Genomic DNA, 25,945 nt, shown 5'->3' on the forward strand with positions numbered 1-25,945 from the left:
AATCTAGATAAAATGATCAATAAAATATGGATAATATTACCAACAAAATCTAGATAAAGTGATCAATAAAATCTAGATAAAATAATCAATAAAATCTAGATAAGTGATAAACAAAATCTAAACAAAATGATCGACAAAATCTAAAAAAATTTAATAGCAAAATCTAGATAAAATAATCAACAAAATTTAGACAATATGATCAATCAAATCTAGATAAAATTATCTACAAAAACTAGAAAAAAATATCAATAAAATCTAGATAAAATGATCAACAAAATTTAGACAAAATGATCAACAAAATCTAGAAAAAATTATTAGCAAAATCTAGATAAAATAATCAACAAAATTTAGACAATATGATCAATCAAATCTAGATAAAATTATCAACAAAATCTAGATAAAATGACAAACAAAATCTAGATAAAATTATCAACAAAATCTAGACAAAATTATCAATAAAATCTAGACAATACGATCAACAAAATCTAGTCAAGATGATAAACAAAATCTACATAAAATTAACAAAATCTAGATAAAATTACCACCAAAATCTAGACAAAACGATTAACAAAATCTAGATAATCCCATCATCCTCATTAGCCAGATTTCACCAAAGCCATTAATGTATGTTGGGATTCTGTCCCAAGTCATTTCAGCTATACAGATTTGAACTGATAAAACTGATTACGATATTTTACTGAATGTTCCACCATTACTTAAAAGATTAAAATACGCTTTATTGCTGAAGAATAAACTAAATATATATCTGATTCAAAACACTTTATCACTAATGAATAAACTAAATATATGTTTACTTAATACAGTCTTAATTATCCCCCACAATGGCCAACATTTTAAGGGACATTTTTTAGTTTTCTGTAAAAGAAAACTATTGCGCCGCTTTGTCTGTCCGTCCGCACTTTTTCTGTCCGCACTTTTTCTGTCCGCCCTCAGATCTTAAAAACTACTGAGGCTAGAGGGCTGCAAACTGGTATGTTGATCATCCACCCTCCAATCATCAAACATACCTAATTGCAGCCCTCTAGCCTCAGTAGTTTTTATTTTATTTAAGGTTAAGATTATCCATTATCGTGTGTCTAGCAACGATATAGGACAGGCCACCACCGGGTTGTGGTTAAAGTTTCATGGGCTGCTGCTCATACAGCATTATACCGAGACAGCCGAAACACAGACCTATTTGCAGCCCTTTAGCCCCAGTAGTTTTTAAGATCTGTGGGCGGACAGAAAAAGTGCGGACAGAATAAAGTGCAAACGGACAGACAAAGCCGGCACAATAGTTTTCTTTTACAGAAAACTAAAAATCAAAGACTGCTTAAAATACAGTCAAAATGCATCTACGTGAAAAGCTGCAGAGGCTGGAAAAAGTAAAGAAAATTTTTCGAATTCCATTGAATATTATTCAGGTATCTCCCTGGAAGACGAAATCTGTTTATCTAAAATGTGTTAATTTGTTTATCAAGCTTTCCAAACCTGCTGACTGCACATCTGGGATTTCTTATCAGTTACCCATCCAAAGAATGACCATACCTAACGTTGCAAGATTTCAAAGCGGTTATTATTATTATTATTATTATTATTATTATTATTATTATTATTATTATTATTATTATTATTATTCACTAGATGAACCCTATTCATATGGAACAAGCCCACCAAAGGGGCCACTGACTTGAAATTCAATCTTCCAAAGAATATTAAGGTGTTCATTGGGAAGAAGTAAGAGAAATTAAAGGGAAATAAAGAAAGAAGAGATCCACTTATTAAAGATAGAAAAAAAATGAATTAATAAACATATAAATAGATAATAATTCATTGAAATACAAGAAGAATAGTATTAGGGTAGTAATGCACTGAATTTTCTCTTGAACTTCCGAAGTTCCAACTCTGCACAATGTCCTCAGTAGGGAGAATGCCCCACAGTCCAACGGCCTGAGGAGGAACGAAGGACCTCTGGAACTCTGGAGAAGTTCGACAGCGAGGCAAAATATTTACAGCATATTGGTACTGCTGCTGTTCTGCTGGTTAGCAACAAGACGACCCTTGCAGCTGCACTGTGCAAGACACAAGCAAGCCTTGACCAATTGCAAGGTGTCATCACCACAATCTGTAATGGACGGTGGGCGGGGGGCGGGGGCGGGAGGGAAGTGTAATAGTGATTGACAAGTACTACTGTAGACCATTTCCTTAACCACCCCTCCCTCTCTGGTCCGCCATTGAGAATCATTAAACCAACCCCTTCCCCAACTTCAGCTCTGATCCGCCATTGAGAACCATAAGATTGTTGTACCGAACGAGGTACCCAGAACCGAGATGGCCTTGGAGGGAGAGTGACATCGACGCGGCTGGTGACGTCAGCCGACCCGTATATTTATCATTCGCTCAGTAAATTTTATCAAAAGGGTGAAAGTCCGTCTTCCATCTTTCAAGATAAATTGTCGAGATTTGAGTTCATAAACCGGACTCTTCTTCTTCTTACTAGTTTAAAATTGTTTAGACTTGCGCATTTAAAATTGTTTAGACTTTACAAAAAGGTTTGAAAAAATTACCTAAAGAAAGTTAAAAAATATATGTATAAAAATACTCAGTTGCACTAAACTTTAGTGATTTCCTGTCACTGATGTGTTTATATCTTTGCCTTGCCTAGAAAGAAGTAGGCTTATATAGCTCTTCCCTGCCTATAAAATAGGCCTATTTTTTGCTTTCCCTAATAAAATGGGCCTATATCTTTGCTTTCCCTAATAAAATAGGTCTATGTCTTTGCTTTCCCTAATAAAATAGGCCTATATCTTTGCTTTGTCTATAAAATAGGCCCGTGTCTTTGCTTTGGCTATAGAATAGGCCTTTTCATTGCCTAGCACATAAAGAAGTAGGCCTATATCTTTGCTTTGCCTATAAAATAGTCCTGTATCCCTGCGCTGCTATAAAATAGGCCTGTATCATTGCTAGCACATAAAGAATTAGGCCTATATCTTTGATTTGCCTATAAAATAGTCCTATATCTTTGCACTGCTATAAAATAGGCCTGTATCATTGCTAGCACATAAAGAAGTAGGCCTATATCTTGGCTTTGCCTATAAAATAGTCCTGTATCCCTGCACTGCTATAAAATAGGCTTATATCATTGCCTAGCACATAAAAAAGTAGGCCTATATCTTTGCTTTGCCTATAAAATAGTCCTATATCTCTGCACTGCTATAAAATAGGCCTATATCTTTGCCCTGCCTATAAATCAGTATGCATGTATCTTTGCTCTGCCTATAAAGTATGCCTATTTACTTGCCTTGCTTATTAAGTAGGCCTACATCTTTGCTTCGTCTTTAAATTAATATGCCCATATCCCTTGAATCTTGCTTAATACAAAAAAAACTTATCTTAGAACAGAAAAAAAACTTATCTTAAATAGCTGGTATTAATGCCACTAAAAAAAACATGATTGGCTATTAGGTGCCAGAAATCATTTGAGTTAATAATGAAAAATACAGATATTCAATTTCCCTACTTATTAAAAATTTATCCCAAAATGTGGTCCTAACTTTTTCTGTCCAAATTGGAACAATAATTATATTTCACATCACAGAAAATATCCAAATGTTTTTCTTTAAAAGAGTCAATGGAATTCACACGTCCACCAATAGTGGCAAAATTGCGCACAAAAAAAATCAACATAATGAAAAGATAAATAACTGAAAACTGGAGAGAGAGAGAGAGAGAGAGAGAGAGAGAGAGAGAGAGAGAGAGAGAATTTCTTCTATTCCTCAAAACTTCTAGGCAATATCATTTAAAATCATTTATAAAAAGACTCTTTACTTTCTTAACAAACTTGAGTTATACACAAAAATTCATTAGTATCACCTTAACTGAGAGAGAGAGAGAGAGAGAGAGAGAGAGAGAGAGAGAGAGAGAGAGAGAGAGAGAGAGAGAGAGAGAGAGAGAGAGAAAGAAATTTCTTCTATTCCTCAAAACTTCTAGACAAAATCATTTGAAATTATTCATAAAAACACTTTTCTTTCTTACACGGACTTGAGGAACTCAAATATTCATTAGTCTCACCTTACTTGAGAGAGAGAGAGAGAGAGAGAGAGAGAGAGAGAGAGAGAGAGAGAGAGAGAGAGAGAGACTGACTCCCGAGACCTCATAAAGCCCAGGATTCTCAGGCAAAGAAAAGGAATGGCTTTTATTGGCCAAGAGAAGTCCCTCTTCGAGCCCAGGTCATATGAGGTGAAATGTCCCTCTGAACATCCCCTTGAGAGCAAAGAGCCCAGTCTTATATTTCCAGGACCCTCTGGAGAAAGTGACTGGAAAACAAATACTCAAAAGGTCTTCGTGTGAAGGAGTTCACATGCCTTTAAATACGACAGCCATAAAATAGTGTTTGTTGCTTGAATGATGTGAATGATAGAGTGAAATCTATAAAGATAAACTGAAAATACAGTAGATTCCAGCCATAAATTTAATATATATATATATATATATATATATATATATATATATATATATATATATATATATATATATATATATATGCAGAGAGCTCTCAGAACCCCAGTCACCTTTCATTTTAAATAATTTCGTTCTTTAACAATTTTCATATGAAGAACTTCACATAACTTTAAATACAACAGACTTAAAATCATCTTTTTTGCTTGAATTAAGGGAATGATAGAGTGAAATCTATAAAAAACATTCAGAATACATTAAATTCTAATCATAAATTCAACATATTCATCAAAATCTATACAGGGGGCTCTCAGGACCCCAGTCATCTTTCAATATAACCCTTCACTAAATCTCTATTTGTTTTATAACTCACGATATAACCATAACTTATGATAATGACAACAGCACCTCTGCCAATGGCAGATATGATGACAGCCTTGCAGCCTCACCCTCAAAACGACAACACACCCACGAATATGAGAAACAAAGAAGTGATAAAACACACGGTCTAAGCAACAAAGATTGGCTTAGTTTAGCCACGTTTAGCTTCACTTCCTGGTATTTCTAATTGAACACCTGACCTTAAAAGGAATCTGGCCTTGACATTTGCACCTGGGAGGTGTGCAGTGTACGTTGGTTAGGCTACTCTGCACTCGGGCAAAAAGGAAGGGGGTATTTCACTGCAATATTGATAGATCTGGGCACTGGAAAGAATGAATTTAGCAATTCTGTGATTCCTTAAAGTACATTTACAGTGCTAGTACATTTAAAGTACATTCACAATATAAGTACATTCAAAATACATTCACAATTTAAGTACATTGAAAATACATTCAAAGTATATTTACAGTAAAAGTACATTTACAATAAGTGTAAATCTAAAGTACATTACAGTAAAATGTACATTTACAATCAATGTAAATCTAAAGTACATTTACAGTAAAAATACATTTGAGGTACATTTACAATACAATCAGGTACATTTACTTTAAATGTAAAGTATATTTACAATTTAAGTACATTTAAAGTACATTTACAATATAAGTACATTTAAAGTATATTCAAAGTACATTTATAGTAAAAGCATATATATATATATATATATATATATATATATATATATATATATATATATATATATATATATATATATATAGAGAGAGAGAGAGAGAGAGAGAGAGAGAGAGAGAGAGAGAGAGAGAGAGAGAGAGAGAGAGAAGGGATATGGTAAATATTAGCCATACTTCAACATGACCTTTGACCTGAATGATTTCATTTGTTATTTAAATGACCGCACGTAGCATTCAGATGAGATTCATCTACAGTACTGTAGGAGATGGCTCAGCCTGTGATGTAAGGATAAGGAATTACATAACACTTCTGACACTTATTTAGGTAGCGTTGGTAATTGTATGTATGTATGTATGTATGTATGTATGTATGTATGTATGTATGTATGTATGTATGTATATAAATATAAATATACAGTATATATATATACATACATATACATACATAGGGTTGCAAAGAGAAAGAGAGAGAGAGAATCTTAGCATTATAGTAAAATAAGATACAAATTACTAATAACACGAGTAGATAATAACACTGAAAATAACAAAATAATATATAGCCAGTTCTTAGCGGCCCAAAAATTCCTCACTGTTGGAACCAATGGAAGAACAATCGTGCCCAAACTAGTGCTCAAACCTTCCGAGATAGACAGGGCAGGTACCAAAAATAACCGCCCCCCCCCCAAAAAAAAAGGAACCGCAAGAGAGGTTCCCAAGAGAAACGCAGACGGTAGATCTAAAAATTATAAGGGAAAGAGAATTGTGGACAATGAATTAGCTGCTAGAGTGTTAGTCGACGCTTCGTCTAAGGCTCAGCTGAGAGAGAGAGAGAGAGAGAGAGAGAGAGAGAGAGAGAGAGAGAGAGAGAGAGATCCAGGACGTAGGCGAGGTAAATCTTACCCCACCAGAGTGTCACATAAGATCATTCATCTCTCTCTCTCTCTCTCTCTCTCTCTCTCTCTCTCTGTCACACACACACAGATTAATCGACCTTTGTAAGACGCAGCTGAGAGAGAGAGAGAGAGAGAGAGAGAGAGAGAGAGAGAGAGAGAGAGAGAGAGAGAGAGAGAGAGACAGAGAGAGAGAGAGACATATCAGCGAGGTAAACCTCACCCAAACAGATTGTAACCATTCATAAGATTTTTTCTCTCTCTCTCTCTCTCTCTCTCTCTCTCTCTCTCTCTCTCTGTCACAACACACACAAACACAAAGAAAATATGAGCAAGAAAATGACATAGCAATAAACCCCCTTCCCCTTCCCCTCTCTCTCTCTCTCTCTCTCTCTCTCTCTCTCTCTCTCTCCCCCAGACACCCCAGCCGCTTATAAGGGAGATGAATCTGAGTTCTGAAGGTCATCACGGCTGGGCCTGATTCCTCCTCGTTCGCGCGCGCACGCAACGAACCTCTTCTTCCTAAAGGGTTCCTAAAGCCTAAAGGGTTCCTAAAGGGTTCCTAAAGGGCTCGAACTCCTAAGGGTTCCTAGAAGGTTCCTTAAGGGTTCTTTAAGGGCTCGAATTTATAAGGGTTCCTAAAAGGTTCCTGAAGGGTTCCTACAGGGTTGCTAAAGGGTTCCTTAAGGATTCCTAAAAGGTTCTTAAAGGGTTCCTTAAAGGTTCCTTAAAAGTTCCTAAAGGGTTCCTTAAAGTTTCCTTCAGGGATCCTAAACGGTTTCTGAAAGGTTCTTGAAGGGTTCCTTAAGGTTCCTTAAAAGTTCCTAAAGGATTCCTTAAAGGTTCCTTAAAAGTTCCTAAAGGATTCCTTAAAGGTTCCTTCAGGGATCCTAAACGGTTCCTTCCGAGCTCCTTGAAGATTCCTCGAAGATTTCTAAAGGGTTCCAAAAGGGTTCCTTAAAGGAGTTCCTTAAGAGTTCCTTAAACATTCCTAAAGGGATCCTAAATGGTTCCTTTAGAGTTCCTTAAAAATTCCTTAAAGATTCCTTAAAGGTTCCCAAAGGGTTCCTTAAGGGTTAGGACAACAGAAGGACAGGACGTCTAGAGGAAGGAATATTCGGTTGAAAGTAAGACGGAGATGAGGAGGCCTCTTGTAAAAAGATTATTATTATTATTATTATTATTATTATTATTATTATTATTATTATTATTATTAGTGAGCAATTGCCCTCCCGGAAGTTATAGGAACCAAAGGTGAAGTGATGAAGGACAAATCACGGTGTGACGTGACTGGCAGTCTGTGAAGGCTGTAAGACCTTAATTGAGTGCCATCATAATTAGTGATGTTTTTCCCGGAGAAAATTTATTCCAAGATGTTAAATTAGAAATTATTTATTCCCAGAAATAAAAATGTTTAAACATTATTTAACGTTAAATTAGAAATTATTTATTCCCAGAAATAAAAATGTTTAAACATTATTTAACAGGTAAAAAATGCGCCGAAGTTTCTTCGGCGCAATCGAGTTTTCTGTACAGCGTATAATCAAAGTCACCGAAAATAGATCTATCTTTCGGTGGACTCGGTATAATGCTGTATGAGACGCGACCCTTGAAACTTTAACCACGGCCTGGCTAACTTTAACCTTGAATAAAATTAAAACTACTGAGGCTAGAGGGCTGAAATTGGGTATGTTTGTTGATTGGAGGGAGGATGATCAACATACCAATTTGCAGCCCTCTAGCCTCAGTGGTTTTTAAGACCTGAGGACGGATAGAAAAAATGCGGACAGAAAAAAGTGCGGACATAAAAAGTCCGGACGAACAGACAAAGCCGGCACAATAGTTTTCTTTTACAGAAAAGTAAAAATGCAAGATAATGAAAATAGAAAGTAAAATTTAAAAAAAAAAATGAAAAACCACATTTACAAAAAGGTTTATGCACGAAACGCAACAAAACTGAGGAAAAACAACCAAATAGTAGAAATAAATAAGACGCTATTTGACGCTTCGTCAGAAACTGTCAAAACTCAAGGTTAGTCAAGTACAGTACAGTACAGTCACAGTTTTTTTTGCCCTGACCATCTGTATGATGTTTGGGTCAGTTGAAACTGACTGTACCTAATTCTATGTGTCTGTGATAGATGCTCTATCATTCTCACAAATCCTGTAATTCCCCCTCCCCCTTTTTTGAGGGGGGAGGGCGAGCCATAAATTACGGTACGTATGTGTTTATGTGCTACGCTGAATGCATCTGAACACACACGTCAGGCAAACATGTGTCATTGTTATTCAAAACACGCGCCATCTTGAATACAGGAAGACGCTAGAAGCAGCGGGATTTCGGGAGACATGACTGTTCATACACCTAAGAAATATAATTCAAATAACGGCCATGAACGTGAATTACAAGAATTACATGCTGTAAATAACATTACCCACAAAATACATCACTCAAGATTCAGGGTAGACTAAGGATTGAATTTTCAGCAGAATCTTTAAAAGGAAGATACGATTCTGAAGAATTGGTGCGAGGGATCAGGCAAGAACCTTAAAAAGGGAAAATGTCTTACCTTTAGGACAGAATAGAATATAGAATTTAGGAAACAGAGTAGAAAGGTTTGAAAGGTGGATGAGAGAGAATATAAACGGAGGTATAGCAAAGGCAATGCAAGGGGTCGCAGCTTAGGACCGAAGGGACGCCACAAAGAACCTTCAGTAATGCCTACAGTGCACCGCGTGAGGTGCACTGACGACACTACCCCCCCTACGGAACCTACCTGGAGATGCTATAATCAATTGAATATAGAATTTAGGTCAAAGACCAAGCACTGGGACCTATGAGGTCATTCAGCGCTGAAACGGAAATTGAAAGCAAGAGGTTTGAAAGGTGTAACGGGAGGAAAACCTCGCAGTTGCACTAAAAATCAATTAAGATAGAAGAAAGAAAATATAAATGGAGGTATAGTAAAGGGAATGAAAGGGGTCGCAGCTCAGGACCGAAGGGACGCCGCAAAGAACCTTCAGTAGTGCCTACAATGCACTGACGGCTCAACTCCCGGGGGGCGGCTACGGGGCGTACCTGCAGATGCTATAATCAAGAATTTCCATCCACATTTACGACTAAGCACTACCTTCCTCAAAGGATAATCAGGTTTCTGAGTGACTGACCAAAGGATGAGTCACCCTCTTATCAACCCCAAGTTCAGCTTTGGCAACTTGACCACTTAAGCTTGTTATGGGAGTGCTAACTTGGATCAATGTCTCTCTTTATGGTAAGAGTTTACAAAGAGAGAGAGAGAGAGAAAAAAAAAAGCCTGCTTCTAATTCTCGACCGATGTGCACCTTTTGTACAACCTGGAACCACAGGAGATTTCGTGCTAGACATCACTAAGCTCTTGAGACATCATATGATGTCGAGATGATCCACGAAATAAAAACGAATTAGTAATTCATATTTAGAACATCCCATCTCATCATTTGCGTGGACCAACGAAATCGTTTTAAGAAGCACTGATTAATATCAACAGTAATTCCTATTGCTTTCTGTAACTTCTTTTAGAGGAACACCTCAATATTCTTTGGAAGTTTGAATTTCAAGTCAGTGGCCCCCCTGTGGTGGGCTTGTTCCATATGAATAGGGATTCATCTCCTGAATAATAATAATAATAATAATAATAATAATAATAATAATAATAATAATAATAATAATAATATCAAGTCAATGACCCCTGTGGGCTAGTTCCATATGAATAGGGGTTCATCTCCTGAATAATAATAATAATAATAATAATAATAATAATAATAATAATAATAATAATAATAATAATAATAATAATAATAAACCCTTGACTTATCAAACCTTGTATGAAAAGTATAAAAGTATTTAAAAAAGTATAAGTGTAAAATCTTGAATAAGGGAATTTTATGAGTAAAATTCACCAGACTGCATAAAAACCCTACTCAATTATATGGAAGGCTTTTCAACCAGCCTTCTTGAACGCAACCTTTAAGTAAATGAATAAATAAAGAGAGAGAGAGAGAGAGAGAGAGAGAGAGAGAGAGAGAGAGAGAGAGAGAGAGAGAGAGAGAGTCACGTGGCATATAAACTAAATCGTCTCCACCATAAAGACAAATAAAGACTCATAAATAGTCCAAAAAAAAACAATAAAAAATATACTTAAGTCTTATCAAATATACATAAAAGAATTCTGCCTCTCGTACCGTTGTAAAAGTGGATATTTCTGGGTATATCTAAGTCACGTCTGCGGGGCATAAAAGTTATTCGGGGCACGGAGATTGTATGAATTGAATTTCCACGCCCCCTCCCCCCATCCTCCCACCTCTAGAGCTACTCGGAGATTACAAGAAGAGATTACAAGACGAGATTATATGGCCACTAATGCTTGCTTGCTTGCTACAACTGCAACTGCATTGCTACAAGAGGTGGTTACATTTATGAAATACAGGAAAAGATTAATTGAATTAACTTTCCCTTAGAGATACTCGGAGATTACAAGGCGGGATTACAGGATGAGATTACAAAGCGAGATTACAATACCAATAATGCTTGCTTGCTGTAACTGAAACTGCATTGCTACAAGAGGTGGTTACAGTTATGAGAAACATGAAAAAATTAATTAAATTAGTTTTCCCTTAGAGATACTCGGAGATTACAAGGCGAGATTACAAGACGAGATTACAAGACGAGATTACAAAGCGAGATGACAAGACCAATAATGCTTGCTTGCTGTAACTGCAAGTGCCTTCCTACAAGAGGTGGTTACAGTTATGAAATACAGGAAAAGATTAATTAACTTAACTTTCCCTTAGAGATACTCGGAGATTACAAAACGAGATTACAAAGGGAAATTACAAGACCACTAATGGTTGCTTGCCGTAACTGAAACTGCTTTGCTACCGGAGGTGGTTATAATTATGAAAAATAGGCGAAAGTGATTAAATTGAATTTTCCCTCACAGTTACAAGACCACTAATGCTTGCTTGCTGTAATGAGATTTTGGTTACGTTTCGTAAGAAGTGAAAAAAAATGAAACTAAAATAAAAACTAAAAAAGATTGAAATAGAAATCATGAAAATGAGAAGAGAGATAATTCATGAAGATTAAATGAAAATATGAAATATAAAATAAAATAATATTGAATGTAAATAAAATTATCGAAACGAATAAGGCTAAAATTAAAAAAAAATTAAAGTGAACATTATGAAAGTGAAAATTAACCTAATTCATGAAAGTTTAGATGAAAATAACAATTAATCACAGAAATAAAAGTAAATATAAGTAAAAGTATTAAACATCAGAATGAATAGAAATATTAATTGAGACAAAATTAAGTATAAGTAAATCTAAATAAATATTAAATATACAAACAATCAACAAAAATATTATCATATACTTGGATAAACATTTGTTCTTCTAATCCTCTGTACCTGTATAAAATCTGAAGTCTTCGTAATAGAAAGAATACAAAAAAATACAAAAAACAGAAATGATTTGGAGAGGAAGATTTTATAAACTCTACGGTGGTGACTCTCCTAGTTTCGAGTCGATCTCAGATTAGAATCTTACTATTATTATTATTATTATTATTATTATTATTATTATTATTATTATTATTATTATTATTACTCAGAAGATGGACCCACAACAGGGGCCACTGACTTGAAATTCAAGCTTCCAAAGAATATGGTGTTTATTACAAAGACGTAACAGAGGGTAAATACAGAAAGAGGAGATCACTTATTAAAAAAAATAAAATAAATTAATAAATAAATAGATAAAAATTTAAGTAAATTATTAAAACACAAAGAGAATTGCTTTAGGGTAGTAATGCATTGCATCTTCGCTTGAGCTTTCGAAAGGTTCCAACTGCACGATATCCTCAGTAGGGGATGAGGAACAAAAGGAGCTCTGTAACTTTGGAGAAGTTCGACAGCGGGGAATATTCACTGCATCTACAGATCGACTCATTCCTTTCCTAGATATTTCAAAAAGGAAAGTCCGTTCACGTCCTCCCTGTTTCTTTTACTGTAGTAACAAAACTAAGCAAGATTTACATTCTGAAAGACTATAGTAAAAAAATGCTCCTTAGTTTCTTCGGCGCAATCGAGATTTCTGTACAGCGTATAATGCTGTACGAGGCTCTCAGCCACGGCCCGTGAAACGGTCAGCCGTGGCCCATGAAGCCCAGTGGTGGCATGTGTTGTTGGCACCTATAGCGGTGCGGTAACAGACGTACGACCATGGCTAACTTTAACCTCAAGTAAAATAGAAAAAAAAAACTACTGGGGCTAGAGGGCTGTAATTTGGCATGCTTGACGATTGGAGGGTGGATGATCAACATACCAACTTGCAGCCCTCTAGCCTCAGTAGCTTTTAAGATCTGAGGGCGGAGAGGAATAGTGCGGACGGACAGACAAATAGCCATCTCAGCAGTTTTCTTTTACAGAAAACTAAAACCTGAAGCCTTTAACAGTAAATGCCATCAGATGCTTCTCAGCCAAACAACTAAAGAAGCCCAAAGAAAGAATAATAAGAAAGACAAAGAACATTGCATTTGCAAAGGTTAACGAAAAGGTGAAGAGAGGCGACTCCGCCCTCCACAAAATATGACCGCCACAACTCTCTACATTAAGATTAAAAGTTGCGCGCTAATGAGCGCGCAAAGGATGTAAGAGATACGCGCAAGATCCGTATATCATTCAGGCCTTATCGATGTGGAAACATCTGAATGATCAGAATGATTTATTTATCGTCCTTGGAGGTATTTTAGTGAGGATGGCTGACTTAAACATGAAGAGTCTCTTTCACTGGAATGACAAATCATTGGCATCGAATGCTTTGTGCTCATTCTTTATACGAATGCGCAGATATTGTGTCCTGTAATGTAGGGAAGCAACGCCCGTTTGCGCATGCGTGTGTTTGTGTGTTTGTTTTGTTGATAAGCAGATAGATTTCATATATAAATATATATATCTCGCATACGTATCACATAAGGATGTAGGGCAATTTATTGCAAACATGTCACAAACAGGTTGAAAACATGATAATGACTGTTAGGCAACTTACCAGATACATGTCAAAAACAGATTAAAATCATGATAACGACCATTAGGCAACCTATCGCATGCATATCACAAGCATGTAGAAACCAAGGTATCGACTGTTAGGCAAATTATCAAATACATATCACAAACATGTTGAAAACTTGAAATGACTGAATGGAAAACAAATGTTTAGCCAGTGCTGAATAATCGTATGAAGCACTAGTTAGGACTGTCAATAAGTTGCTAACTTGTATTCAACCTGTTTGTGATGTGTATACAAAGAGTTGCTGATGTGTTTCAGACACGTGTAAGACATGTTTCATACATGTTTCAGACATGTTTGCGACATGATCCAGACATGTTTCAGACATGTTTGCGACATGATCCAGACATGTTTCGGACATATTTCAGACATGTTTAACTGCAGCGTGAAAGCACTCTTCAGTATTCAAAAGCACGAGGTTGATATCTCAAAACCTCTGTCTTAAATCGGGGACCTCCCGCTTCACTGTCATTTACAAGAAGAAGATCCATAGGCTAGATGGCTATTAGATGAAACCCACCAGATAATACCTATGTATGAAAGAGGCATAAATATAATCAAAGGTGGTTAAACTGTCTTCGAGGGTAGGTTATTGTATTTCAAACCAATTAAGATCGAAGGTTGATACTTCTCACTGAATACACAGACGGAGAACGAACGAAAGAAGAGAGATAAAGTGTTTTGTAATAGGTGTGGGTCTGATAACATCGTGAGGTATTTCAAAGGATATTGCCATTATTCGTCCGCCATAAGGCGAGGTTTAATCATAAGTTACATGATGGTTAGAGACCTCTCTCTCTCTCTCTCTCTCTCTCTCTCTCTCTCTCTCTCTCTCTCTCTCTCTCTCTCTAGAGGAGAATCCTATGAGTCCTGTCCCATGTATGAACAAGGAAAAGTGAAAGTGAATATGAAAAGGGAGAAGATTACGTGAGGAATTTACTCATACTAAATCTTATTCTCAAAAAATTTAATATTTAATATAAAAAATGACTCAGGACTTAACTGTATTGGTAAATATTTGTTTAATCAAATGTATAAATAAGTGACTTTGGGCCGCAAATTTGCACATTTTTTGAAAAGCAAGTTGAGTGCTTATATGAACAGTTTTCATAACCATATAAAAAAAATTTACTAAAAATGTTCACTGGTAGCAAATATTTTCAGTCCACGTAAACAAATCACCTTCACACAGAAATGTAAGAATATATAATACTTATACTAAATCAATAAATTGAATGATCTTTTCCTAAAGTAGGAAATGGAGGGTTACTGAGCAATGCGCTGGGATTAGAACGTTCAGATAAACGCTAAACGCTAAGCAACTAATAAGACAATATCATAGCAGCCTCAGAGAGAGATTTAAAGAACGGGAAAAATAGATATTTTAAACACCATCAGAACTTTAGTTCAGGAAGTGGTGGGCCGTACCAACGACTACCATATACGGATGGGTGGCGGAACAAGGAAGGAATAATTGTATTCGACAAAATTCAAAATGAGGAGTAAGAATTATAAGAAAGGTCTTAAGAAGGCTGTATTAGGATAGGTCGAAATTAGCACATTTGAATAACAACTTTTAGACGTTTGAAATAGGATTTGATAATGAATGTAACAAAATATAAAAAACGTTCAAACGTTTGACATAGGATTTGATAATGACTGTGCAAAATATAAAAAAAGTTCAAACGTTTGGAATAGGATTTGATAATGATTGTAACAAAATATGCAAAACGTTCACACGTTTGAAATAGGATTTGATAATGATTGTAACAACAGATCAAAATAAGAACAATGTGAAACAAAGCGTTCAAACGTTTGAAATAGTATTTGATAATGACTTTAATAATAAATCAAAATAAGGACTAGGTGAAAAAAAAAAGTTCAAACGTTTGAAATAGGATTTGATGATGATTGTGATAATAGATCAAAATAAGAAAATTGTGAAAAAATTTCAAACGTTTGAAATACGATTTGGTAATGACTGTAACAAAATATCAAAATAAGTACAATGTGAAAAAAAAAAGTTCAGACGTTTGAAATAGGATTTGATAAGACGATAAAATATTAAAATAAGCGAACTGTAAAAAATTCTTTGAACGTTGAAAATATTATTAAAGTACGATTGTGATAAGAGATAGACATAAGACGAAAACTGAAAGATCCGTCGAGTGGTCTGATTAAAAAATTAAATATGCCAGAAAAAATAAACAATAATAAAGATACGTTAAACCAATTGAATAACATAATTAACAACTAGAAACGATGTTCAAGAGGTGATGCCTTGACTTGAATTTCAACAGAGAATAAGCAAAACAAATAAAAAAACAAATTAATTAGAAAAGAGAATAATTGCTTTGCTACTTATCCCATTTCCTGAGATTCTGAATATCAAACAATACAGTCATTTGCAGGTTTTTAAGAACTAAAACATCTTTTTTCTGAGCTTTTCTTTTGGAAATATACTAGAGCCTCTAGTTCACGACCCATTAGTAGGGTAGTACCGTCAATGCACCTCAAATGGTGCACTGTGGGCATTACTAAAGGACTGTTTGCAGCGTCCCTTCGGCCCATAGATACACCCACTTTTTAGCCTTTTATTTAACCTCCATTCCCTAATCCTTTCTTCAGTCTTGCTGTCCAGCGCCTCTAACTGATACTTTTTCAGTGAATGAGCAGAAGTACCCCGGTACTTGTCTTAACAGCCTAAATTTCATAAATCGAATTGAAAGTTCACGAAAATAATATGAATGGAAAAACAATAGTGATAATCTAAGTAACATTAATTGAACACAGAAAATACAGAAATAAACATCAATTATTTAAAATTCAGTTACAGCAATAAAAGTAATTCATATTACATTTTTCGTGTAAATAAATATTAAGCAACTTCAGTGCCCCTGAATTATCTTGAATTATCTTGAATTATATTAATTCGTCACGCTTCGTTAGAACGATGGGGCCACACCTACGCTGATAAATTGTCTGAAAGCGATAAATATTTCAGCAATAAATTAATGAACGATAAATTATGTACACACTACGATAAATTAGATATTAAATTTTAAACTGTCAAGATCAATTTATTGAGAATCTGCGAAAGTAAAATATATCTAGAAATGTGTTGAAGATCATTTATTAATATAACTTCATGATGATGTGTTTGTATCTATATGGCAACTGAATCTGATGTTTGTTTAAGAGAAGTTTTATTCGTGGTTTAAGTTATTTAATAGAAATTTTAAACCGTAGTTTCATTGTGCATATTTCTATAAGGGTCAAAAATGAGAGAGAGAGAGAGAGAGAGAGAGAGAGAGAGAGAGAGAGAGAGAGAGAGAGAGAAAGGAAAAATACATAATTCTACGCCGTAGTTTCATTCTGCATAATTCTATAAGGGTCAATGGAGAGAGAGAGAGAGAGAGAGAGAGAGAGAGAGAGAGAGAGAGAGAGAGAGAGAGAGAGAGAGAGAGAGAGAGGAAAAATAAATACATGGGTACAAAATTGCTTCAAATTTCCAGGAGAAAAATGAAATAAAAATTCTAATATATATAACTCGAAGTTAAAGGGAACATCACCACAGCAGACCAACAAAAAACAGACTTATTAAGATCATAAAAATATTATTAAAAAAAGGAAGCATTACCCAAACAATACCCCCGAGGTAATTAGGCGTGCCAAATAAGCAGAGCAAATGCGATTGCAATTTGCAGGGCTTTGTTTGCGATGCTCCTTTTGCAGAGTACAATCCGATTTTAAGAGCGTAAACGCTGATGGCGTTATGTATTGTGTCGTTGTTGTGAAGAGTATACGCTTGTTATTTGTGAGGCGATGAATGTATGGGTTGTTAGCGTTGAATTTGTGATGGTGAATGTGTACTGTGTGTGTATGTGTGTGTGTGTGTGTGTGTGTGTATATATATATATACATATATATATATATATATATATATATATATATATATATATATATATATATATATATATAATGTATATAATATGTAATATGTATATATATATATATATATATATATATATATATATATATATATATATATATATACACATATATATACATATAATGTATACATATATATTGAAAGCTAATTTCCTGTAGCAGTTTTAAAGTCGAAACTATACAGCAAATTACAAATAAATGAATCCAAAATAAACATACATAAAAAATTCTGCAGAATTTAAAAAAAAAAACATCAAAGTCCTAACAAATCACATATCTAAAAAAAAAAACAATTGAATAACCTTATACATAAGAGACCATATATCTTACCATATATTGAAACCCCATTTTACCTAAACCTTATCACCATATTTTACACCTCGGGTACACAATTCTACACTTCCCCTCCCACGCCCACACCCCCGCTTCCTTTTCGTTGTAATCCTGAGAGCGTATCTCTCTCTCTACAAAGGCGCGCGCGCACCCACGCCCCCCCAAAAAAGCCACGCCTTATAGGCGCATTTCATGTAGCGACCGTGAGGGTATATATATGCCTCCCGAGGTCGTTCAACAAATAAGGGCTATGAACAAGGTGACTTCGTAACCTTACATCTTTGATGTCAGAGTGAGTCGGCTGACTGACTCTCTCTCTCTCTCTCTCTCTCTCTCTCTCTCTCTCTCTCTCTCTCTCTCTCTATTAAGTAAAGTTAATTTCTCAAGGCCACACATAGAATTTCTGACGACCTAAAGCTTCGATATTTCAAAGGAAGCCATTACTTGAACCTTTCTGTAGGAACCTCATCTCTCTCTCTCTCTCTCTCTCTCTCTCTCTCTCTCTCTCTCTCTCTCTCTGTCTCTCTCTCTCTCTCCTGCTTAATAAACAACGTCAAATCCTCAATCTACACATATAATTAATCCCAAAAACAGCAGAGGACCCTATTCCTCAAGCTCGCCTTTCAGAACCCCATTCCGTAGCCTCTCTCTCTCTCTCTCTCTCTCTCTCTCTCTCTCTCTCTCTCTCTCTCTCTCTCTCTCTCTCTCTCCTACTTAAAAAACAACGTTAAATCCTCAATTTACACATGTAATTAAGCCCCAAAACAGCGAAGGAACTCATTCCTCAAGCTCGCCTTTCGAAACGCCACACAAATCGAGACTCAAAATTTTCCAAGTGAATTTCTGAGGCCCAAAATGGACCTACACTGAATTGTCATTCTAATCAGGTAATGCGTTTAGGGCGGAGGACGAAGAAGAAGAAGAAGAAGAAGAAGAAGAAGAAGAAGAAGAAGAAGAAGAAGAAGAAGAAGAAGAAGAAGAAGAAGAAGAAGAGGGGTGGAGAGGAAACCCAAATTAGGACAGAAGCACAGGTGGGACCAGGTGGGGTCACCAGGTGCTTGAAAGCACCGGACAGGAAATTACAAGGTCAGTGTTGCTTGGTTAGTTATTATTATTATTATTATTATTATTATTATTATTATTATTATTATTATTATTATTGCTTTTCTAGCTGGGGTTGCTGGTATAATAATAATAATAATAATAATAATAATAATAATAATAATAATAATAATAATAATAATAATAATATTATTATTATTATTATTATTATTATTATTATTATTATTATTATTATTATTATTATTATTACTGCTTTTCCAGCTGCCGATGAATAAATAAAAATAGATAAATAAATAGATAAATAAAAATAAAAAATGATATATACAATCTCCAAAGTGTCGTCATCTCCTCAAGCAAGACAGAGATTCCAGGAAAGCAGACGAGGAGGAGGAGGAGGAGGAGGAGGAGGAGGAGGAGGAGGAGGAGGAGGAGGAGGAGGAGGAGGAGGAGAAGAAGAAGAAGAAAGGAGCTTCAAAGGAGTGGAAAAAACCTCTCTCATGAACCAGGAGTTTGAGACCCAGTTTTACTTTAAGACAAGTGAAGAGTAGTTTTCTATTTTACTTTTTTTATTTTTTTTTTTATTCATTTTCATGTCCTTGTTAATGAAACTTCCTTCTCCAAGTAGCTGACAGTCAGTCTCCGAGAGAGAGAGAGAGAGAGAGAGAGAGAGAGAGAGAGAGAGAGAGAGAGAGAGAGAGAGAGAGAGAGAGAGAGAGTTGCAAGATCAGAAGGAAGAAAGATCAGGAGAGAGAGAGAGAAAGAGAAAGTTGCATGATCAGAAGGAGGAAAGAAGAGAGAGAAAGAGAGAGAGATGAATAGCCGTATAACTTGTGGAATAATTCCTATCATAATATTGTACCTGAACACGGCAACAATTTGTATGTAAAAAAATAAAAATTCAACAATGACGATTTTGTCAGCTTCCTTCCACAATATAATTTGAAGTGAATAATCAATGAAGAAAATCATTCAATTTTCAATTAAAAATTACGAATATTTTTTAGGAAAAAAATTTAAGGAAACGTGAAAAATTAAAATGATTTTTTCAAATGTCAACACCGACTATTTCAACGACCATATTTGGTCGATACCAATCGTCTCTTTGCCCACTGGGACAGACCGATATCACAGGTGATGTATCGGATTCCAATATTTCTCTCTCTCTCTCTCTCTCTCTCTCTCTCTCTCTCTCTCTCTCTCTCTCTCTCTCTCTCTCTCAAGTGATACCCCCTGCGCATCCATAATTGCTTGTTTGAAATACCCTGACAAGTAAGGATGCTGCGTTCCTTTAAGTCTCTCTCTCTCTCTCTCTCTCTCTCTCTCTCTCTCTCTCTCTCTCTCTCTCTCTCTCTCTCTCTTCCAGTTCATATTAATCCTGTTTAGTATTTCAATCTCTCTCTCTCTCTCTCTCTCCCAATTCATATTAGTCCAGTGTAGTATCTCTCTCTCTCTCTCTCTCTCCTCCAATTCTTATTAATCCTGCTTAGTATTTTAATCTCTCTCTCTCTCTCTCTCTCTCTCTCTCTCTCTCTCTCTCTCTCTCTCTCTCTCTCTCCTCCAATTCTTATTAGTCCAGTGTGCAGTCTCCTCTCTCTCTCTTCCAATTCATATTAATCCTGCGTAGTATTTCAATCTCTCTCTCTCTCTCTCTCTCTCTCTCTCTCTCTCTCTCTCTCTCTCTCTCTCTCTCTCTCTCTCGTGGATGATTATCCCTTTCAAATCCTCACCACCTGGTTGATATGATCTTACAAGCAAAGATGCTGATGCACTCCTGCAAGTCTCTCTCTCTCTCTCTCTCTCTCTCTCTCTCTCTCTCTCTCTCTCTCTCTCTCTCTCTCTCTCTCAAAACAGCACACACAGAAATACTAATTAACCTTTTCTACCCAAGGCCATCTAAGCTGAGCGCAGGTATTTGCAGTTGCTTGCGGAAATATAATCAAATTTTCTCAGGGGAACAAAAATTTCTTGACAAAGCAAATACAGTCTTAGCTTGCCTGAGGGCTGGTTCTCTCTCTCTCTCTCTCTCTCTCTCTCTCTCTCTCTCTCTCTCTCTCTCTCTCTCAAGAAACCCTAAATTGAGAGAACCCCTAAATTATGCCAACAAACTTATATTCTGTGAGATAATTAATGATATTTTTGTTGTAATTTTAAATATATATTTATTCTTCACAGCAGCAAGTATCCTTAACTGATATAGATATACGTACGAACATGCTAACACTTTGAGAGAGAGAGAAAGAGAGAGAGAGAGAGAGAGAAAGAGAGAGAGAGAGAGAGACAGAGAGAGAGAGAACATTTTATGTTGCTATCTTTCACAGCTCATCCCAAGACTCCTAACACGAAGTAATGTAACCTAAGCATAATAATTTAGGAATGTGGACCCCACACCCCCTTTGAATACAGTCCCCCCTCCCCTCCCCCCCTTAAAAACACCAGTCAATCCATCAGAATTAACAAATGCCTTTTTGGAATCAAAATTCATTAACATAACTCTTTTGCAAAGATAAATTTGCAATCATCAAATTCAGCCACATTTACAAGTCTTGACAAATCCCATGACAGGTGTTTGGACTCATACCTGTCCCAAAATGGCACCCCACCTCCTTTCTCCCCCAACCCCCCTGGCCTTCCAGAGAGGAAAGGCGCCACTAATTCCAGGTGCCAGCTGTCCTAATTAGAATCCGCTAATGGCCAAAATTATCCTAAAATTATTCAAATTAGTTATGCCAAATACCCAACGCCGAATGCGACTGTAATCTCAGGATACATGAATATGCATATCTGTCTTTGCGGGTAACTGGAGCTGATGATAATGACTTCTCGTATCGAACGCGTCTCGTCTTCCCGTTTTCTTTAAATATGAGGTAAGGGGCGTTCCGCTTCCCGTTTTCTGTGAGAAGAGAATGCTGACTCGTCTGATTTTCGAATTGGGGTAAAAGGCAACGTGTAACTGTGTTTAGGCCTATATTCTTTCTTATGTTTAATACAGGTATTCTACTGAACGTGTATCTATACCTGTATTATTCCCTTGTGTGTAACACAGGTATTCTATTGAACGTGTATTTATACCTGCATTATTCCCGTGTAACACAGGTAATCTATTGAACATGTATCTATATCTGTATTATTCCCATGTGTGTAATACAGTATTATATTGAATGTGCATCCATACCTGTATTATTCCCTTCTGTGTAATACAGGTATTCTAATTAACGTGTATCTATACCTGAACTATTCCCATGTGTAATGCAGGTATTCTATTGAACGAGTATTTATATCTGTATTATTCCCGTGCGTAAATACAGGTATCCTGTTTGGCATACACATAACACTATTAATATATAGTAATATGCGAGAGAGAGAGTCAGTAAAACGAAAATATTCGCCAATACTTAATCTAGCTATACCATTTTATTTATGGAGCAGGAATAACGGAAATAAACTTACCTTCAATGTGAATGAACATTATACACTTTAACCTTTCAATTCATACATTTTTCACAACCGAAAAGAACGTATGTAATAATATAATAACACGCCGTACTGAAGGTCCCTTGCTAAACAGCACACCAACGAACGTAAAAAATTCAGAACAAGGTTATCTGAATGTATGTAGTCACCCACCATCTTTTAATTCCGTTCCAGAGAACGCCCCCAAAGGATCCCTTGTTAAGCTAACACAGCACAAAGAACGTAAAAAGGAACCTACCAGCTCTCTTTTTTTTTTTTTTTTTTTATTCCAAAGAACGTCACGAAGGTCCCTCTGAAAACCAACACAGCCCAACGAACGTCAAAAAATACAGAATAAAAGAATCTGAATCATGATTTACAGTACTCACGTCGTAAAGCAACCCCTTGGAGTGCCGCGGTCCCTCCGGCAGGCTCTGACGTCTGGTGGGCGAGGAAGTAGAAGAAGAAGGGGGCACCATCTTCTTCTCCCCTTGTTGTTGGTGAGGGGAATACCCCAGGGGCAGACCACTGCTACCAGAAGCAGCACTGGCACAGGCAGCAGTAGGAACCTTGACCCCTATTCCTACTCCTACTACTCCTGCTTGTCCCTGGACTGCTGCCTTCTGCTGAGATGGACTGCTGACGACGGAGGCGCTGCTGATATTGTTGATGTTGGTGTCCAAGGAACGAGATTGGGAGTAGAAGGGGCTTAGGTTGATGGCTCGCCCTGCCCAGGAGGGACTCGGGGTCGAGATACTGCCTGTGCCTCTTGGCTTGCATAGACATTCCTGCAGATGAAGTCATTTTTTTTATGTAAATAATGCAGTTTTATTCACCATTTTCAATAAATACTATCTGACAGGTGACCCTATCATGATGAAATCGGATCTGAATTTCAGAAGTTTGTTTAGCTGACCTATAAGTAACTGCATTTTGGAAAAATGGTTTCAGATCTAAATAATTAATTTTAATTCATTACTCTTAATTAATATTATAGCATAGGCAAGCCTATCATGATGAAATTCACCTGAATTTTAAAATTCCCTTTAGCTGACGTGCAAAGATCATTTTACGAGATTTAGCAAAATGTAAACATTTGAAATTTACCATGATTTCTCAGACAAAAAATTATACACAGGTTGTTCCTGTACATAAGAGCCAGTACTGGCATGTGGCCTGCAGAAAGCCTGCAGAAAGCCTGCAGAAGGCCTGAAGAGGGTCTGAAGAAGGCCTGAAGAGGGCCTGAAGAAGGTAAGAGCAAAATAAAAAATAAAAATTTTTTTCCATTAATTATCATATATATGTTGTTCCCCTCAAGAAGGCATTAGACAGATATTACTTTAATAAACAAATAAAGCATCTTTTCCATGATATACCCATCCTTCAGAAATGCCCCAACCACTGATCAGCCACTGCAAAAGGTCAAAGGTCAACAATCTACTCAGAATATCATAAAAATAACAAACAACTTTTAAACACAACAAAATTTCTTACCTGGTGCTGCTCTGAGGACTTTCCGCCGTACACACCCCCCGCACCCCGGCCTGTGATTGGCCGCATGTCAGCTGCTGACGTCACCTCCAAGCGGTCGCTGATTGGCTGGTGGTCGTGTGACGTCGTCAAGAGTAGTGGGCCTTCATCACCGTCCCCGGGACTTCTTTTGGGGCCGCCTTCGACTTTAAAATGGGTCTGGCGTGTCAGGCAGTTAAGGAATAATCGATTTTATACTTAATTAACGCACATACATATATACAGTCATACATACATGCATACATACAGGGTATTTTACTCCTGATACTTTTGAGCCGACGGTAAAAATCCACAGACAATATCAATGAGGCTAATCGTGATTGGCTTTAGCTCACGGTGTCCACAAACCACCAGATGCTGCAATTCAAATGCATTAAAAACAAAAGTCGTCAAATTAATTTTTTAGTGGTTGGTTACGCTTTCCCAGGAAATATTGGCTCGCTTCTGCCTCGTAAGGCAGCCTGGTTCTAACCTATCCCAAGTAACAACAATAATTAATGCTTAAGTAATTAGCTAACGCCTAAACACCATAATCAAGACTCATTTTTGAAGTGATTTAAGCGGCTGCAACGCCCCAAATCTCACCTGTTCATTGGTATTACCATAAATTTCAACCCTGATCTCAGTATGGTCTTCAATACATAAAGTTAAATTTATATACATGCAGTTCAAGTATTACATTCTACATTAAGTATCGCTTCAACGACACCAAATGTTTAATATCTAACCCCGTAATTCATTTCATACATAAATCAATGTCTAATCAACACAAAAACCTCTCATTTACCTGTCCAAACCTGGCGTCACCTACTCGACAGGCAACCAACCCCTTTCTTCATCCACCCTATCTTTGATCGTTCCGTCTCGACAGGTAACTCAATCTTCTTGGCCGTGTATTGAGCGTTAACAGATGACTGGAGCTTTTTGAAAAATGCTCTATACCTTCAGGCACTAGACAAACAGCGGACGACAATAGATCATGGTACTGAGGGCGGTGGCACAAGGATCCCCATTGTGTATGCAACAACTGGGCGCGGGTGGTTGAATATTTCGGGGTTAACAAATTGTAACTAGGTGCGTGTGTGTGTGTGTGTGTGTGTGTGTGTGTAAGCAAGGCTGCAAGTGTGTGCGTGGGAGGAGGAAGAAGAGAATAAACTAAAGCGAAGTAATTACATATTCGACAGAGAACTCTGAGGTATCCGTTGGACTATGCAAAATTTCAGCTAGCCAACATTTTCCTGCAAACACTGGATGGTTGAATATTTCATGTCTGACAAATTGTGTCTCCTGTGTACGTGTGTGTGAGTGTGTGTATGTGCAAGAAAGGCCGCAATTGCGTGCGTGGGAGGAGGAGGAGGAGGAGGAGGGGGAAGAGATTAAATTGATGCAAAATAAATACATATTCGACGAGAGAACGCTGAGGTATCCGTTGGAATATGCAAAATTCTTGCCGGCAAACATTTTCCCGCAAACACCGGATGGTTGAATATTTCATGTCTGACAAATTGTATCACGTGTGTGTGTGTGTATGTGTGTGTGTGCAAGCCCGCACGTGTGTGGGAGGATGAGAAAGAAGTGGAAGATGAATTCAGGCAAAATAAAAGCATATTCGACGAGAAAACGCCGAGAAACCCAGTGAAACACGCAAAAACTCACCTAGCAAACATTTTGCTGCAAACACACAGACCACAACTTGATGCTCGATGAGGAATCTAGTGGATTGTGTAACAATTTTAGCCAGCAGACATTTCGGGCAAACACAGATGCTGTTCGCAAACCACCCGTAGCTGCTGTAGGTTTATTTTTTTTTTTTTAGACTATAGCAGAACAATCGTAAGGAAGCTATCTCCAAACCAAGTCACGTAATACAAACTTCTGTACCATCCACGTATCGATTCTAATGACAGCAATTAACGACATTACTCTCTCTCTCTCTCTCTCTCTCTCTCTCTCTCTCTCTCTCTCTCTCTCTCAGAGAGTTAATCTATCACTCATAGATAATTCTTTCCTTACGATAATTTTTTCGTGACGTAGAATTAATATATGAAAATAAAATGATTCTTATACTGCATGCTCTCTCTCTCTCTCTCTCT

General features: G+C 36.7%; 1 protein-coding gene across 25 annotated transcripts in view; it reads right to left on the reverse strand.

The window, feature by feature from the left end:
• Window positions 1-25,945, reverse strand: part of LOC136842927 (nucleolar protein dao-5-like) — a 378,907-nt gene that overhangs the window by 343,738 nt on the left and 9,224 nt on the right. For 24 of the 25 annotated variants that reach the window (XM_067110917.1, XM_067110927.1, XM_067110923.1 and 21 more), the window contains exons 2-3: window positions 23,817-24,011; window positions 22,712-23,110 (exon numbers count right to left, since the gene is read on the reverse strand). In XM_067110917.1, the coding sequence (XP_066967018.1) occupies window positions 22,712-23,110; window positions 23,817-24,011 (594 nt within the window). Of the gene's footprint in view, window positions 1-22,711; window positions 23,111-23,816; window positions 24,027-25,945 lie in introns of those variants that run through there. The other variant, XM_067110925.1, reaches the window with a different exon arrangement.

Source organism: Macrobrachium rosenbergii, chromosome 10 (assembly GCF_040412425.1).
Source record: "Macrobrachium rosenbergii isolate ZJJX-2024 chromosome 10, ASM4041242v1, whole genome shotgun sequence".
Lineage (NCBI taxonomy): Eukaryota > Metazoa > Arthropoda > Malacostraca > Decapoda > Palaemonidae > Macrobrachium > Macrobrachium rosenbergii.